Here is an 18261-nt window from a genome sequence, read left to right on the forward strand (position 1 = left end):
GGCCAGCCAATCAACTGATCAAAGCATCCCAAGCCCCAAAATTCCACAGCCGACCTCCCTCACTCCCATTTCCGACCACGACCCTTGCTCCTCTCCCCGCCACCAGCGGCCACCTTCCCCAACTCTCTCCAGTCCACCCTACGGATAAAAAAGAAAAGAAAAGAAGAAGCAATCCAAGTAAACGATGTCGTTTCTTAGGAGGAGAAAACCACCAGAAAACCAAAAGCCTACTCATCCTCAGCCAGAACCAGAACTGGAAGAGGAGGACAACAAGAAAAAGGAGCTAACACCAAACAAGAAAATCCCCAAAAAGGCTGAGGAAAGGGTAAAATGGTCGTGCTTGGACAACTGCTGTTGGTTTGTTGGCTGCGTCTGCACGGTGTGGTGGGGCTTGTTGTTCTTATACAATGCGATGCCGGCGTCCATCCCGCAGTTCGTTTCGGAGGCAATCACAGGGCCGTGGCCGGACCCACCTGGGGTTAAATTGCACAAGGAAGGATTAAAGGCCAAGCATCCGGTGGTTTTTGTACCCGGAATCGTCACCGGCGGACTCGAGCTTTGGGAGGGGCATCAGTGTGCTGAAGGGTTGTTTCGAAAGAGGCTATGGGGAGGCACTTTTGGAGAAGTCTACAAAAGGTATGCTTGGTAAAGTTTGGCATTTTACCAGTTTCTATGACTTGATTTATTCTGTTTTCCCATCGGTTTAGCTTCAGCTTCAGTGGATGATGAGTGGCACTGTTCTTCTCGTGAATTGTTGTAGTTGGCGACCCTTTTTTTTTTTTTTTTGCAATTTGCTCTGTGCCTGTGAAAAGGTGAACTTGGATTCAATATGGATGTAGTGAGGATCTTGGAAGTAAACTTTTATCCATTTTTATCTTATTTTTACATGTTTGGAGACTGTACTCGGTTGAGCTTGGAATATAGAAATGCATAGTCCATGTACTGATTTGTGAAGTAGTTTGACTGATAAGGTGGATTGTCAACATCTGTCAGTATTATGCATAGTTAGGTCACACTAATTGCAAATTTCATATAGGTGAGTATTTTTCCTTTCTTTGTTTATTAAAAAAATTATTAAAACGAGGTCTTTTATTAACTGGTTTTATATACAAGCTTGGTCTTATTTACTGCTGGAGTTGCCATTCTGGAATGAAGCAAGATATGAAAGTCCAAGGAAGATTTAAATATGTTGAAAATTTAGAGTACCTTTTCAGTGTCATTCTTTTACAGTAGGCCTGGGATGACTTTAGCTTTGAGTTTGCTTTTCAGGTTCTGCAAATAAGACTTTAAGGCAATTAGAAGTTGTAGTTTAATCAATCTAGGACACCTCACTGGATGAATTCGAGTGTCAGAACCGTTAAATGTAAATCCCCATTCAACCTCCTGTTGATTTCCGGCTTTACTTATGAAAAACTCTATATATATGTATGTATGTATGTGTGTGTGTGTATATATATATATATGGATCCATCTACTATAACTGCAACAAACTTAATGCACCTCCCTCCATCACAAATTTCAATTTGCATAATCCACATTTTTGCTCTTTAAGATCTGAGTTTTGACTTGTGCAAGTATTTTTTTTGGCATCATTGTTGAGTCATGGCATTAAGGATGTCTTTAATCTTTTGTGGAAGTTCAGAACTTCCAAACAAGACAGATAGTCTGTTCCTATCTATTGTTGAGATAGTCTGTTCCTGTACTCATTGTCATATTTTTTTTTTATTTTTTCTCAAAATGAATAGTGTAGAGGTTCTGCTGGGAATTGCCGAGCAACTAGAGCCGAACTACCTGCAAGACAAAAAGGACGGGGCTATCCCCCCACTGTCTCTCCAATGCTTAAGCTAGCTCCGGTTTAATAAGTGATTGTAGCAAGCTTTCTAGTAATTTTCGTACCTGAAAATGACAGGGAGAATTCCCCTTTTATAGGAGGAGAGAAGCGCCCCTTTATTGGGTCTCGTTCTGTCATAGGGAAATAGGGGAGACAGGTAGGTCGGCGATTGGGTGGCTCGAGCGCTGTCTGTGATAATAGGGAGGACAGTCGTATGTCAGAGACCTCGTTATGTGTGCCAAGCACGTGCTTATCATGTGGTACTTCCCAAGCTACATGTATTCGGCATCTTGCAAAAAGGGGTTGGGAAATACCCTGTCCCCTACACAAATAGCATTACATTTTACCCTAAAGTACATAAGATATCTACTGATTTAAATTTCTTAATGCAGTTTCGGAAGCAAAGCAGTGGTAAATGACTTCTATTTTCTTTAACTTTGTTTATTTATGGCTCAAAATATTTGTTGGTAAATTTATTTCTTTTCTTGTGAGGCGTTGGAGTTCCTTAAGGAGTAAATTGCTTTCGCACCAACAATCCATGCTTATCAGTCTTATATTTCTTTCACTTCCAGACCTTTATGCTGGGTCGAGCATATGTCTCTGAACAATGAAACTGGTTTGGATCCTCCTGGTATAAGGGTCAGGCCTGTCCCTGGACTTGTTGCTGCAGATTACTTTGTTCCTGGATACTTTGTCTGGGCTGTTCTAATTGCTAATTTGGCTCGAATTGGATATGAGGAGAAAACCATGCATATGGCTGCATATGATTGGAGAATCTCATTTCAGAACACCGAGGTACACACTTATCTTAAGGTTTGAGCCTTAGAATGCAAAATCGAGGTTTGACTGGATGAATTGTGTGGTTAATTCTGATTCTGAAGTTTGGTATTTAAACCTGATCAGGTGCGTGACCAGACACTGAGTCGGATTAAAAGCAATATAGAACTAATGGTTGCTACAAATGGTGGCAAAAAAGCAGTTGTAGTTCCACATTCCATGGGCGCCCTATACTTTCTGCATTTTATGAAATGGGTAGAAGCACCAGCTCCAATGGGTGGTGGTGGAGGACCAGATTGGTGTGCCAAGCATATAAAGGCTGTCATGAACATTGGAGGACCATTTTTAGGTGTTCCTAAATCTGTCTCTGGGCTTTTCTCTGCTGAGGCCAGGGATATTGCTGTTGCCAGGTATATTGAAATGTTCATGTTACATTTATTTTTGACAGACTGAACACTGAGAACCGCAACCAGATAGATGGAAGGAATAGTTCCAGCTAACTTAATCTATTTATCCTTACAAGTAAGACAGATAAGGGAAAAATCCTTTGCTTTTTTGCTATGTACAAAGACGATATCTTTTGGAAGGCAAACTTTGTCACAAAGTTCTGATGGACTGCATCTTGTTTGCTGTATAATTAGGTGTTAGTTTTATATGTGATGTTGGTTGGCTTAGCCCTTCCGAGAAAGCATTCTTAACCATATCATTCTTGTCTTTTTGGGGTTTCTGATTTTTCATTTCTTGGGGACCTGGAAGGGTGGGGGGAGGAGGGGTGGAAGAGAAGACTGAGATTTCCTTTAACGCTGACTCACAAAATTGGAGACAGCTAAGCTTCTTATTTTAAGTATCATTCTAAGAGAATACTACTATTTTCTTTATCATCGCAGACATCTATGAATTTGTTTCAAATGCATTCTCACATGTTTTTACTTCACTTGATTGCAACACATGATTTTAATAAATGCTTTTGTATTTGTATTAATGATCTTAAGAAACCTGTAATAACAGTGATGTGGCATATCTGAGCATTGGATGGTGCAATTTGTGTTTAGCACCTGCTGTTAGATAACCACAAATTTGATTTAGTCTTACTAACATTAGTTGCACATGTACAGAACTTTGTGCATTTTGGGATGGATAGTGATTGCTTTATGGACATCATTAGATTTTCAGTCGGCTACTAGTTGTATATCAATTTGAAGCTGCTTCTGCTAGTTGGTGACAACTGAGGACATCTTTTCCTTTTCTTTGCTGATTTTTAGATATCGTTGAAGGATTTGTGCCTCTACATGACATTATCAGTGTTTTGTTAGGGTTTACAGAATGACTCGTATGAGTGCAATGGAGATTTTTATACATGCCAGACATTCCAATGACTTCATGTTCACATGCCAATAATTAATCCCATAAACATCTTTGCTTAGTTATTTGTGCGAATACAAATACAATGATGAGACTTACTCTTATTGTTGCCTAAAATGCAGGGCCATTGCACCAGGTGCTCTTGACAAGGATTTATTTCACATTCAGACCTTACAATACATAATGAAGATGACACGAACATGGGATTCAACAATGTCAATGATTCCAAAAGGTGGTGACACCATTTGGGGTGGCCTTGATTGGTCACCTGAAGAAGGCTACCGTCCCAGTAAGAGGAAAAAGCACAGATCCAACGCTGCTGACTGCTCAGCTGACAATGAGAATGTCAGCACAGAATCTAAGGCAAGAAATATCGTCAATTACGGAAGGATAATGTCATTCGGAAAAGATGTGGCAGAAGCACATTCTTCTGAGATCAAGAAGATTGACTTTAGGGTAATCTCTCTTGAGTCTCCATGATCTTTGTGAGGATTCCTGGTCACTTTGTTTCATGCAATTAAAGTTGATATACAATTTTCTTTCTCCAGCCCTTAATATCAATATGCACTGCAAGTGGTAATTGAAACCTCGTCTTGTTCTGTACAGATTGTTGCAAGCTTTTCAAATTAGGCAAATACTTCTGTTCCATCTTAAATTATAGGAGTTAACGTGATTCTCATCCCAACTATATTAATATAAAAAAGAAAAATTACAACATCGTATGTAATTACATCACTTGGAGATCTAGAGATGTGTGGTCTGTGAATCAACATTTCATCCAGATAATCAGAATATAATGAATGGAGTAATTTGTCTTTTCAAGCCACAGGTAATAATTAGTAAGATATTTTCATTTTTTGAACTTGTATCTGTTCGAATTCTGTTAGGTAGTGTGCTTACTTGGTTACTCTTGCCATAAAACTAGTCTAGCATTGAACTGCTCACATCGTTGTTTCCATGCAGGATGCAGTTAAAGGTAGCAATACTGCAAATAATACTTGTCGTGATGTCTGGACAGAGTATCATGACATGGGTTTGGTTGGCATCAAAGCTGTTGCAGAATACAAGGTTTATACAGCTGGAGAAGTTGTAGATTTGTTAAATTTTGTTGCCCCCAAAATGATGGCACGTGGCAATGCGCACTTCTCCTATGGAATAGCTGATGACCTGGACGACCCTAAGTATGCACACTACAAATATTGGTCAAACCCATTGGAAACAAAGTAAGAACACATAATATTTTCTACTCTTCAAACAAAGCATGTCTGCTCTTTCCTGAATGTAACTTGCTTCTGGTTTTATGCCACATATTCCTTAAGCAACTAGATTCAGGAAGTAGCGGAAACTTGTTCAAGAATATTGTTTTGCTATAGTTTTAGCGATTTCTCATTATCCTGGATTTTTGGCATTTTCTTTCTTTTTTGTGTCATCCAGGTTGCCAAACGCTCCTGAAATGGAGATCTACTCAATGTATGGAGTCGGTATCCCAACTGAGAGAGCATACGTTTATAGGCAGTCCCCTTCCTCAGAATGCTATATTCCCTTCCAGATTGATACGTCGGCAGATGAAGATGACAAAGATAAGTGTTTGAAAGATGGTGTTTTTACTGTGGATGGGGATGAGACAGTGCCTGCTTTAAGTGCAGGTTACATGTGTGCAAAAGGGTGGCGGGGGAAAACTAGATTCAATCCTTCAGGAATCAAAACTTATGTAAGGGAGTATGATCATGCTCCACCGTCTAATCTTCTTCTGGAGGGTCGTGGCACCGAGAGCGGTGCGCATGTTGACATAATGGGTAATTTTGCTCTTATCGAGGACATTATCAGGGTTGCTGCCGGGGCTACCGGCGAAGAGTTGGGAGGTGATCAGGTGTACTCAGACATCTTCAAGTGGTCTGAGAAAATTAAACTACCTCTATAAGATGACATATATATGAATGCAGGCGAAGACGAATTTAAATGCCCTTAGCATCTGTGGTTGTGATTTTACACTGGAATTCATGCAGCGGTCTTTCTGAGATCAGGCTGCTCCGTGGCGGCATTCAGATTATCAAGTCTGAATTGGCAAGTCTCTTGCTATAGTCCAGAACTTAGATTCACGCAAGTGTTTAGACTTCGCTTGGACAGGCACCAAGGCTTGGATGTGAAGATTCAATGTGTGATGCGTGATTAAATTGTGGGGTTTATGAATAATTTGATTGGTTTGCATGAAGAATTCAAGGGAAAGAAAGGCTTAAGGGGGAATATCAAAAGGTTTGTAACTTCCAATTGTTTTTAAGAGTTACAGACTTGTGCAAGTGGGTAACTTTTTCTTAGCCATTTTCAGTATATTATACTTTGTAATATTCTGAAGTAATTATTACAGTGTCTAAATTATGAAATTTTACAGTTTTTGTGGTAATCCAAATTTCTTCCAATTTGTATGCCCAAGGTACTTTTTCATTCACAGCTTCACACAAATATTCAAAATGTTATGCAACATTTATTTATTATGGTCCTTCTTAATCTTGAGTCGTTTGAAAAAATTAGTTTCAGTATTTACTTAAGTGTGTACATATTCAAAATATTAGCATTTAGCATGCCTTTTGCAAAAAAATTTCCCTATCAAGTATAATAGTTAGGTAATAAAATTTAGCGATTGGACAGAAAGAACGGTTTAAAAGTCTTTTAGAGCACGGCACCAGTTAAATTCAACTTGTGCTTTGAAAATTAGTACCTCATTGGTATGGAGCAAATAAGCTGAAAAAATCCCACTGTTGGGTAAGAAAATGTAAATTTGAAAACTTAGAGAATGATTCACGTAATTTTCATAAACTCAAGGGAGGCATGTGAAATTATCCTGAGATAAAACAAAATTCGACCATTTTTAAGAATTATTTTCTCGAGAGCAGAATAGCAGCAACCCACACCAAGCAATAAATAAGTAAATAACAGATGCATGTTTGCAAATTCAATTGAACCAATCTTAGGTTTAAAATTTTTTTTTTTTTTTTTGGCTTCTCGACTTTTTAAAGTCCACCTTTCTTTGTTTAATAAATAAATACATAAATACATAAATTTAAGTGAACCCATTTGGATCGCAATGATCTTCTCAATTCGACGACTAAGCAGAATGCCGCATCATTTGGCTGGGGGTGGGGTGGTAAAGAAAGGAGGGAATTGTGAGCGGAAAATCTTACAAAAGAAAATTGTTTTTTTTTTTTTTTTTTTTTGGGTTTCGGGTCCTTAGTTTAGGATGTACCGTGTACGTAGCTTCTTTTGGGTCCGAACCCGAAACTCAAATTGAATTCAATTGAATCCAGCCTGACAAACCCATTTCATTCCATTTTCGATTACCAGAATTTGGAGTTGGGAATTATATTTTATCATTATTATTAGCACATAATAGTAATTGAAGAGGAGAGTGGCGTCTTCGTTATTGCGGGTCGCCTTGTCTCTGATCAAACCCTTCTCCACCTCTTCGACTGCTCTTCTACTTCTTCTTCTTCTTATTGTTTATTATAATCCCAATCGACCAGATCGGACCTTTTTCCTGTTTCCTCCGCCGAGTAAGCATCCTTGTCTCCCTCTCTCTGTCTACACGCACCCGCAAACACATGCACAAAAAGTGTAAAGCTGCTCCGTAGATCATAGGGTTTTAGGGCATTTATTAGTAACCAGAATTCTCCCTAGGGTTTTGAAATTCTTGCTGCAGTAGCAATTTTTTTTTTAATTTTCTCGTACCACTATGTATTTAATGTTGTGAATTCATGATTGCCTGATGTTGTTTCATGTTTAGATACTTCTTCATAACATGTCTGGTGCTTTTCTTAATTTTGCGGCGATGAAGTTACATCCTATGCTTAGATTTTTTTTGGTTTTTAGTCTTGATTTTTTGTGGCATTGCTCTGTCCTTTAGATAACTGAAAGTTGTTATCTGGTATGGAGTCTTTTTTTTTTTTGTTGTGGGGATTGATACAACTTGTGGGAGCTTGTCAGGAAGTTTGATAATGGAAAGAAGCGATCGTGATTTGGAATAGCCAGAGAAAAAATGTACAGCGGTTTGAGAGGTTTGAGTGATTAGAGTTGGTCTTTTTACTTGGTTGTTTGTAATTGCCTGTTTTAATGAGCATTTCCTTTCAAAAGAAGTTGGTGGGGGCACGAGGGGGCACATTTTGTTATACTGCTGTTGTTATGTTGGACCTGTGCAATTGGGCGTAAAGTGGTTTTTGGCTATTGTGATGTCTAGACTGCAACTGATATACTCGTCCTATACGTACGTGTATTATGTTTATGCTTGAGCCTTAGAGAACTTAGTCCTTGTGCCTTAAAGAGCCTAACCTTTTGTTCATAAATCAGCATCATAGACATGGATGTATTCAAGATTGAAAGGGGTAGCAGTATTTCTTGCAATAGTTGCATCATAAGGTTGAACTAATAGGAAATGAGCTTACTAAGTGGATAACAATGTATGACGGTGCTATGCTTGCTTATGATGATCCCTTTTTCAACCTTGCCTGGAAGCATGGAGAAAATGATTGCTTAATTGATGTCATGTCTAAAAGCTGCTAAGTAACTACTGTCAAACGGAAATGTGAGCCAGGCGGAATATTGTTCGAGTTCAGTATACTGGTCTGATAAATATCCTTTTTGGCTTCCCACCACCTTGCAAACTTACTACACGAGGAATTGTATAATTTGTCCTTAAGATTAGCTAAAGTGACCTTCTTTTTACAATAAGAAGTCGTCTATTCATGATATTTTTCTAATTTTCAGCACAATCACTGAATCTAAGTTAAGGGCCTACTGATCATCCTGCACTCGTTAGAGGACATATCTTCAGAATGAGTTTGCAGCAAGCTGTTCAGCCTCGGTCTGCTGCTAATGGTTTTGGCCGTCGTAGAACTGAGAAAGATGGTGGCCCTAGATTAGATAGTAAGTTGCAGACTGTGAAAGCAAATCCAAGTCGCTCAAGTAGTGTAGGTGAGAATGCTAATTTAAATTTGTGTAGATATGCTTTTTCTCCTTTTTTAGCTGTTAGCTTCAGTTGTTTCAGGCAAAGAGGGAGGATATGCAAGCCCTTCACGGGAACGTCTAGTTTATTTGACTACTTGTCTTGTTGGGCATCAAGTAGAAGTCCAGGTGGTGGATGGCTCAGCTTTTTCTGGAATACTTCATGCGACGAATGCTGAGAAAGATTTCGGTACACTCCCAGAATTATTAAATTGCTTTTTAGAGTTCCACTTTTTGGTTTTATAGTGCTTACTTGATTATGCTGCTTGCTCCATCTTGCATAGGGATTGTTCTGAAAATGGCTCGTTTAGTTAGAGATGGCTCAAGAGGACAAAAGAACATGACAGATTCTATTAACAAGCCACCTTCAAAGACTTTGATCATACCTGCCAAAGAGCTTGTGCAAGTTATAGCAAAGGTTTTCTTCATTTATTTGCTCTTTTGTTTTCGATAACTACTGTGTCATCTTCCTGGGTGATAACTCTTTCATTAATTAGAAATAGCAGCAAGTATAAAAATATAATGCGCTTTCCAGTTGTTCTGGATTTCTGGGTGACAACTGACTTGTTGGCTTTATCCCTGCGTGGTTGATATCTCTCGTCCCAGCTCCTACGATGTACTGACCTTCACCGGTCTTGTTGGTAACAGGGTGTCCCTGTGACTAGGGATGGATTGGGAAATGAGCTCCAACGTGAAAAGCATCAGGAGATTCTGATAGATTCGTTCATATCACAATCACGGCGTGCTGAAAATGATAGGGAGTTGGAACGCTGGGTCCCTGAAGATGATGATCCTGTCTGTCCAGAATTGGAGAACATATTTGATGGTCACTGGGATAGGTTGTTGAATGACTTAATTCTTTGTTTTCCTATAGTTTCTAACTATCCTCCCCTTTCCCAAAACGGAAAAAAGTTTTGTCATCTATCATGGTTTGCATTGAATCCAACATCAGTTGGATGAAATCACGCAGTTAGAATGATTAATTTTGGGCGGTTGGAATGGGACTAGGATAAGCTAATAGTAAAGGTTTTCACTTTTGCTTCATAGTGAATTGTACAAAGGTGCCCATTTATATCTTCTGTTTGGATGACTGCGACATTGTTATTGATTAAGTTATGTTTGATGAATTGTTACAGTTTGTTTGAAATATGCTTTTTATTTTTAAAACGGAATAGTTGACTACAAGACATTCTGACATCCATTTTCAACTTCTTTCCTTCTACATAGCCTGATCCAACTCCAAGTTTGTTGCGACATTGTTATTGATTAAGTTATGTTTGATGAATTGTTACAGTTTGTTTGAAATATGCTTTTTATTTTTAAAATGGAATAGTTGACTACAAGACATTCTGACATCCATTTTCAACTTCTTTCCTTCTACATAGCCTGATCCAACTCCAAGTTTGTTCTTTTTAGGGGCTGGGATCAATTTCAAGCAAATGAAACTTTATTTGGAGTGAAAAGCACTTTCAATGAGGAACTTTACACAACAAAACTTGAAAAGGGTCCACAGATGAAAGACTTAGAAAGGGAAGCTTTAAGAATAGCTAGAGAAATAGAGGGAGAAGACACCCATGATCTCCATTTAGCTGAGGTGGGAATATTCTTTCTTGATATTTTGTCTTTTCTTTCTGACTAGTCCATTTCTTGCTCTCTTCCATCTAAAACATGTTTTCCTAATAGGAAAGAGGATTACAACTGCATGAAAAATTTGAAGTTGACGAAGAAACCAAATTCTCGTCAGTTTTTAGAGTGGTTGACGACAGTGGATGTGATGACATTTTGTTGGATACTCACAATAATGAAACATTTGGAGGTGGCTATGTTTCTGGAATTGGGAAGTCATTTGTTGACTTGGCTAGTGTAAATTCTAGTAATGGAGCTCAACTGTCCACAAGATCTTCACCTTTGGTAGGTGTCCAGTTGTTAACATTTCTCTCTTATTTGGAGCCTCTCTTACACTTGCTTCATATTTGGAGGCTATCTTCACCTTTGTTTTACTTTTTGGAATCTTTTTTTTTTTTAATAAAACTTCAGGAGTTTTGTGCATTAACGGATAGCTGTGGCCTTGATTGTTGAAACATTCTTTAAATATCTTGGAGGTGCATTGTAATGCATAGTTTGGGATGCGCTGTGAAATTATATTAGTAAATTGGAAAGCTAATTTGTTGTCCTATTATTGCCTTTTAGTACCTACTTTTTTTTCCTTGTTTTTGTTTTCAAACCTGTACTCAAAAATATGCGTTTGGATGGTGTGGTTTTTGGGAGTTTGTCTTACTGTAGTTTACTGTAGAATTTTTACAAAAACTTGTGTGTATTTGTTGGGGAGTGGTTGAAAAACTTTCCTATTTTTCTTTTACTTCTCTTTTTTTCTTTTTCTTTTTTTGTTCTTTCTTTCCTCTCCTGCCCCTCCCTGCCACCCGCCTTTCCTCTCTCCGATCGTCCCCCGCCCCTCCTTTCTCTTTCCCTCTGTCTCCTTATCCCTGTTTCCCTCCCTCCCTCCCTTCCTTCCTCCACGTCCTCCTTCACCTGCCACCCCCTCTCCCTTCACTCTGCCCCCCTCTGTGCTGGTTGCGTGACCAGAGCAAAAAGAGGGGGAGGCGGCAGTGGATGTGGTAGCAGGCTGTGGTGGGCTGAGGTGGGGGTGGCAGCAGTGGAAGTGAAAATGGTTAGGGAGGGTGTGGTAGAAGAGGGAAATGGGTGTGTTTTTTGGGTATTTTGGGGTGTGTTTTATTAAACTTAGGGTGTTTTTACAAGTTGCTGTAGCTAAAGTTGGAAAAAAAATTGTCTTTGGATTAGCTGTTTTTGGGGGTGTTTTTGAAAAATTTTACTGTAGCAAAGTTTTTAGAGTATATTTTGGAATATTTAAGAGTAGTAGAGTTTTTAAAATATATTTTGGAATATTTTTTAAATATTGAAAAAAATTTAGATTGCTTTTTAGAGTACCTTTTAGAGTACTTTTGAAAAACTAGTTTTTGAAAAAATGAAGGATCCAAACAGTGATATTTTTCTGGTTTGTTTTGTCGACTCTCCAGGAGGAAGCACACTCAGCTCAGTCAAGTACCAGTAGGGAAGTACATCAATCTGGTTCGGATGATCATTTTAGACAGTTATCAGCTGGACATTTGTCTAAAGATTCTTTAAATGTCGGAGATAGCAGGTCTCTGTCATGTCTGATGCCTAACCATTTAGTGTTATACTGTGGTTGATATAGTTACAGACTTTTCTAAATAATATGAAGTTTGAATTGAGAATACTTTATTTCAGGGCTTACGAGAACCAGTTTGCTGACCATGATGCAGGAAATGAAATGGTAAATGTTTACTCTCAAATGCTTAGGAAATCAATGTTCACCATTGCTTCATGTAATATCCTTATGATGTTGCTGCAGAATACTTGTTTACAAACACAATCCTGTCTACTTACATGCAGGTGTCTGAGGAGGCTCAAAGTTCAAAACCTGAGGGTGAGTGGACCTTTGTTTCTCCAAAATTATCTGGGGATGGTAAAGCTTTGTAGTCCAGATATATAATTTCCTGGAATTTGATTGCTGTTTAGGAGAAAGGTTCTAGCAGCTAGTTTTACATTTATTTCTCAACTTTTATTTCATTATCATGTTCACTTGGATGCAAAATTCTTCTTGCATCAGGAGTGTTACTATATGGAGCATCTTACAAGAGGTAAATAGGGTAGGTAAATCCTGCTGAATTTAAATAAAAGAGGAACAAGAAGGAAAATTTTATGCTCTGTTGTTTCTTCCGGTGTTGTACAGTCTAGAAAAACCAATCTAGTCTATGCAGCATGGGGTTTTTACCTTGGTGTTACTTGTAGGTTTACTACTTAGTCTGCGAGCTGGCATAAGTCATTGTAGAGGTTTGTAGGCAGCACGGATATGGATGCTGCTTTTGGGAAACCATTTTTGGTAGGTTTTCCTGTTGAAGGCTTGATGCTAGAACTAGAAGGAAGAAAAAGAAGTCTGAACTGGTAAATGATTTGCAGTAGTAGTTTTAGACCTAGTTTGTGAGTTTAATAGAGGAAACAAAAGAAAAGAAAAGAAAACTTAAATTAGGAAAGAAGATAAGGGAAGGGAAAGGGTCATGTTTGGGAGTTGTAGAAGAGAAAATATCATTATTGTGTTGGACTTTGCCCATTCACCATCAAACTTCAAAGTTTTTGGTGTTTTTGATGGTGTATGTTATACAGCAAAACCTTTTAATGAAGCAAACCAATTTTGTCCTACTTATCTCCACTTCTGGAGAGAGTTTCCTACGTTTTCTTCACCCCATTTCTCTCCACATTCTCTTTTTTTTCTCTCCACTTGAAACTCTGAAACAAGAGAAAGCCTCAAATTTCCTGTATCTCATAAATTATGTTCAACCTTGAGAACATAAAATTACAGATGGATCACAATTTTCATGAAGGGGTAGTATGAGTTTTTCCAGAATTTAAGCAGGAGCAAGTGTAGTGTTGTTTTTGTTATCTTGGAAGTCCTTTCCTAGGGCTTTTTGGTGTTGTGGTATTTTAACACATTGACCTTGTTTCCCAGTTCACTCTTTGGTCTACATTGGCAAAATTGCATGCTGCAGCTTTAACGTTGAAACTGGATACTTCTGAACGTCACATATTTTTTCATTTTTTTAATCATCAGACTGCCTTACCCTAGTAGCTTTTTGCAATGGAGATTGGTTTTATCTGTGTTGGGAGTTTGTTAACATATGATTGAAATGTTGCACTATATCATGTGTGGACATCTAGCGAGGAATAATAAAATCTAATTTTTGAATGCTTTTGACAGACAATACCATACATCCCTTGTTCTTCCATGAACAGTAGAAAGGTCCATATGTTGTGGCTGCTCTAAACTTATCTTGATCATTTGATGTGATTCCTGAACTTGGTGACTAAACTTATCTTCATCATTCCCCTGTGAAGTGTATGGCTAGTTGGAATAGGATCTTGCCTGTTCCCAAACTCCGGAAGATGATCTCTCCATCTTTTTTTTTTTAATTTTCCCCACTTTTTTGTTAGAGAGAAGGGGAAGTTTAATGGGTTGCTGTAACCTACTAAAAGGCAAAACCTCCTTTTCTTCAGGGTAGACTTTTTTGAAAGTTCATTTCCTTGGAAGCCATGTCTTCGAATGCTTCTTTTGTCCTTTTTGTGTGTGTGTGTGTGTGTTTGAACATCTAGGAGATTTGTTGTTTTGCAGACTCACGGTCATCACAAAGGTCAAAATTAGAAAGCAGTGACAAAGGTGGCTTATCTGCAAATGCCACTGCATATGCTCCATCACGTGTATCATCTAAAAATCAGGAAAAGGCAAGTTCTAATGAACTCTCAGATGTTATCAGTTCTTCGATGGCACATGGCATGGTACAATCTGTCAGCTCTCGGGTACGTCCTAGCAGTTCTGCCTCATCCAGTTCAGACTTTGGAGGTGGTGCGTCTGCTTCTGGTGGTCCTGGATTATCTCCCAGCTCATCAATGGGTTCACTGTCCTCTGAAAAATCAACACTGAACCCACATGCTAAGGTAGTAATGCTCTATCTTTCTAATTTTCCCTGATATTTTTGCAGCACATATTGTTTCTGTCTTTCTGTTTCCTCTCTTTGTTAGTATATTTTAACTTTGTTCCTTAAATCCATTTCTTATCTCAGGAATTCAAACTAAATCCGAATGCAAAGAGTTTCATACCTTCTCAGACGCCATTGAGACCTCCATCTCCGGTATCTGATGGTTCATTTTATTATCCAACTAGTATGGCTGCTATACCGAACATGCATGGCATGCCTGTTGGCATAGGGGTCAGTGTCTTGTCTTTCTTGATATGAATTATGATTTTTGTACTTGACTTAGTAGCATTTTTTTCGTTAAGATATCCTTAAGACGCTTACCTTATGCCATTTTCAGTGATTTCTCCATTTATTACTACTTTATGGCATGGCCTCAGACTCATAAGCCTGGTTTATTGCATTGGTTCTTTTGTTTTATGTGCATAGGTGTTCTGAATTTTGCTCCTTGTGTTTTATCCTCAGACTAGTTTTTGATTGGGTTGAGAAATGATAGTCATGTTTTTTATCCTTGGAAATTTCACAATCTTGCAGATTGGCCCCACATTTACTTCACACCAGCCTGTTATGTTCAATCCACAGGCTGCTCCAACACCGCAACCGTATTTTCATCCAGGTGGACCTCAGGTGCAGTTTTGTGGTGATATTCCAATATATAATGTACTTTCACTGTTTAATGGTTAGTAAAATGATTTTTGTATTGTCTATTATCCTTGCAGTACGGACGACAAATGATGATTAGTCATCCTCAGCAAGTCGTGTACATGCCAACAACTTATAACCCTGTATGAATGTTCTCAATTTATCTGTTCTTTAGAAGAATCAATTCTTCAATAACAATAGTTTATTATTTGCTATAGTAGGAGAGGTATTGTCTTTGGTGTGTGCTGTTTACTACTCTGCTTATTGAGCGCTTGATCTAGTGTCAAATTTGTGTCACAAGACCCCTTGGTTCATGACGTCCTCATCATGTTTTTGCTGCGGTTAGCGAGGTGCAAAGTTTGTGCAATAACCCAGAGTCATATTTTACTGTTGCAATACAGTATCAGATTGGTGTTTTGGATATTTGATCACTTTTTCTGTTTTTGACTTTTGGATATTTGATGATATTCTTCTCTGTATTTTTTGAATTTTGGATAGACAAGATCAAGCAACTCATGTTACTTAATGGTCTGCATTTGACAGGAAATGCCGTACAAAGGAAGAGAGTTTTAGCTTTTTGGTTGAAAATTTGTTTGAAGTTGTTCATCCATCTGATGATAGGGAATAAATTTCTGACACCAGTCTGCTTGGAACTAAACTTTTTTGGAAAATGAGCCCGGCAGCTGACAAAAAGATCCAGTAGCCTATAAAAGCACATTACTGAGCAAGGAAATAGTAATCATCTATCGTTTCCGGGGAAAAAAAAAAAAAAAAAGAGAGCAAGGAAATAGTAGTATTAGTTACGAGGATTTAATGCAGTCTTGTATGACTTGTCCTTTTACAGTGTCTGAAAGTCGTGTTCTTTGACCCTTTGTTTTCCTCTGTTTTGGCTAGGTGCTTTTTCTGACAAATTTTACTGTCTTCTTTGTTTCTTGGCTGAGACTTTGGCATTGTATTACTATTACGTTCTCATTTTTTTTCTCCCGCCTTTCAATCTATACAATGTCATGACTGTGGTAGATAGGGAATTGATGATCGTGGAAGCATTTTTTCTGTTGCTCGGTGGGGAATTTTGCTTGTTGATTGATTGCCAATACAACAGTTGAGGGTAAAGTGTAGTCCAGTGATAGTTGCTCGTTCTAAAACTAGAATTTGATTCTGTTCATATTTTTCTTTCAGCCTTCCCCTTTGAAAAAAAAAAAAAAAGAATAAAAAGGGACTGTAACAGAGCACGCTAGACACAGGCAGCCTGCTTTTACATCACTAACTCTTGAAATTAAACTTCGTAAATGTATGACACAAGAATATGAATGATCTGAGAATAAACTGAGTTTGTTCTAACTCTTCTTCCCGTGCAACTAAAGGTTGTGTGTGCGTTCTAAAGATTCTCAACCAATATTATTGGTGGATCTCTTTTCTTTTTTTTTAATAGGTATAAGAACCTAATTAGATCAAAGAGGTGCTTTGAGCCTTTTGCATCTCATTTGAATTTTTTTCACTGTAAGCGGAGTTCGAACTCTCAATTTATAGTCTAAAGAAGGATTTAGTCCAGTTTTGGTGGTCTCACTCAATGGTTGTATTGGTGGTTCTCGCATTTATGTTTGACCATAATTGAGAATTAAAATTGCAGTCACATACGTAACGTCGCATTTTCAGGTAAATGAATTTATGCAACTTTAGAGTAGAAAAGGGGAGTATAAAGTTCCTACTTTATACGTACATATATCTTTATAAATGGGCTGGAGAGCCCACGAATCAATTTATGGCTTGAGAATGGGCCACGTATAAATATAGCTGCCGTCTATACGAGGTTTTGGTTGGCGCAACTTGGACGCATACAAAGATCGACAGCACAGCACCCTTCCAAAGTGATTTGCCGCCCCCTTTCCCTTTGTGGATTAGCGGGAACCGTTAAGCTCTCTTTCCTTTCCTTGATAAAAAAAATTATTTGAGATTAGGTGCTGTGGCTCCAACGCTGTTCTAACTTTGTACGTATCCAATGATTGATGACTACAGTACAGTGCAGACAACCTCGGAGAAATTAATTGCGACGGCCTCCATCTCCATCACACAGTTTCCAGTTGTTAGGGCCGTAAAAACTTCATAGTATTAGTAGTATTACAGCTGAATTCACTTGTCCGTCCTCATTTGTTTGTCAATTAAACTAACGACAAGAAAAATTAACGCTACTTTAGAAGTTAAAAAAGCTACTATAAAAGATCTGGCGGTTTAGCAGCGGCAGTTTCTAATTCTGCTTCTCTACTAGCACGAAACACGCTGCAAGCGAAAAGTAGCAGTAAATATCATAGTATCAAATTTCGATAAACCAAGAAACAAGCTCGCAATTCACAATTGAGCGGATGAAAATGAGTTCATCAACATTATCCCCCAGATATGATGCCTGAAATTAACCCATTTATTTACATTAGCTTTGAATATGAATGAATCTGTGTGTTCGAGTCGTTGCATTGCATGTAGATTCTAACGTCGTCTGACCTAGTTTGTTTTCATGTCTTTTCACCTCAAAACATGAAGAAAAAAACCCATAATCCAAATGCTGAGGCAGTCTGTAAAAACTTTTGTCGCTGATCCGGCGGATAGCAAAATTGAAAGCACTGCTCTTATCGAATCAGGGAGGGATTCCAATTTCCATGGATTTGACGACGAATTCACTTCGCTGAGAGAATCAGCAGTCGAAACTTTTGAATTCCCTTTACAGTTTTGTTTAATCCATTAACAACAATGGAATGGAGTTTATTGCTTCTTGTTCGCTGATGCATTTTCCCGATACCTACAAAGACTAAAAGACAGCACAGCGAGACGCTGATATATGTATATATGCATGTATAACAAATACATCTCCCAATAGATAATTGTTGTATACTTCTAGATATGAATGCTATTAATGGTAAAAATGTAACTAATCACCACCTTAGATACGCTCATGGGGTCCTACGATCGAGCAAGAATGCATGTTATGATGCATATTATAGAATTCAAAGGATAAATTGTCAAAAAAAAAAAAAAAAAGAATTCCTAAATTCACACTTTCATATTAAAGTTATAGTAATACCAATCGTACAAATGAAT

The 18261-nt window shown here is 38.2% G+C and overlaps 2 protein-coding genes across 8 annotated transcripts; both read left to right on the plus strand.

Annotated features, from left to right (window-relative positions):
• Positions 1 to 6371, plus strand: LOC113742451 (phospholipid:diacylglycerol acyltransferase 1-like). Its single transcript, XM_027270283.2, has 6 exons — positions 1 to 636; positions 2404 to 2626; positions 2735 to 3018; positions 4093 to 4426; positions 4934 to 5193; positions 5405 to 6371. The coding sequence occupies exons 1-6, from the start codon at positions 185 to 187 to the stop codon at positions 5889 to 5891; spliced, it is 2040 nt and encodes a 679-aa protein (XP_027126084.1). The 5' UTR covers positions 1 to 184; the 3' UTR covers positions 5892 to 6371.
• A 783-nt stretch (positions 6372 to 7154) lies between these two features.
• On the plus strand, positions 7155 to 16199 carry LOC113742452 (polyadenylate-binding protein-interacting protein 3-like). Of its 7 annotated transcripts, none has more exons than XM_072046948.1 (15): positions 7155 to 7518; positions 8726 to 8932; positions 8997 to 9152; positions 9247 to 9380; positions 9611 to 9801; positions 10379 to 10556; positions 10646 to 10873; positions 11998 to 12122; positions 12230 to 12275; positions 12395 to 12428; positions 14169 to 14491; positions 14617 to 14685; positions 15064 to 15145; positions 15249 to 15314; positions 15715 to 16199. In XM_072046948.1, the coding sequence occupies exons 2-14, from the start codon at positions 8794 to 8796 to the stop codon at positions 15269 to 15271; spliced, it is 1728 nt and encodes a 575-aa protein (XP_071903049.1). In that variant the 5' UTR covers positions 7155 to 7518; positions 8726 to 8793; the 3' UTR covers positions 15272 to 15314; positions 15715 to 16199. The 7 variants fall into 7 exon arrangements, with proteins under 7 accessions (XP_071903049.1, XP_071903046.1, XP_071903048.1 ...); XM_072046945.1 differs by having other exon boundaries at positions 7158 to 7518; positions 15064 to 15156; XM_072046947.1 differs by having other exon boundaries at positions 7159 to 7518; positions 14617 to 14763.
• The last annotated feature ends 2062 nt before the right edge of the window (positions 16200 to 18261 follow it).

Source organism: Coffea arabica, chromosome 4e (assembly GCF_036785885.1).
Source record: "Coffea arabica cultivar ET-39 chromosome 4e, Coffea Arabica ET-39 HiFi, whole genome shotgun sequence".
Lineage (NCBI taxonomy): Eukaryota > Viridiplantae > Streptophyta > Magnoliopsida > Gentianales > Rubiaceae > Coffea > Coffea arabica.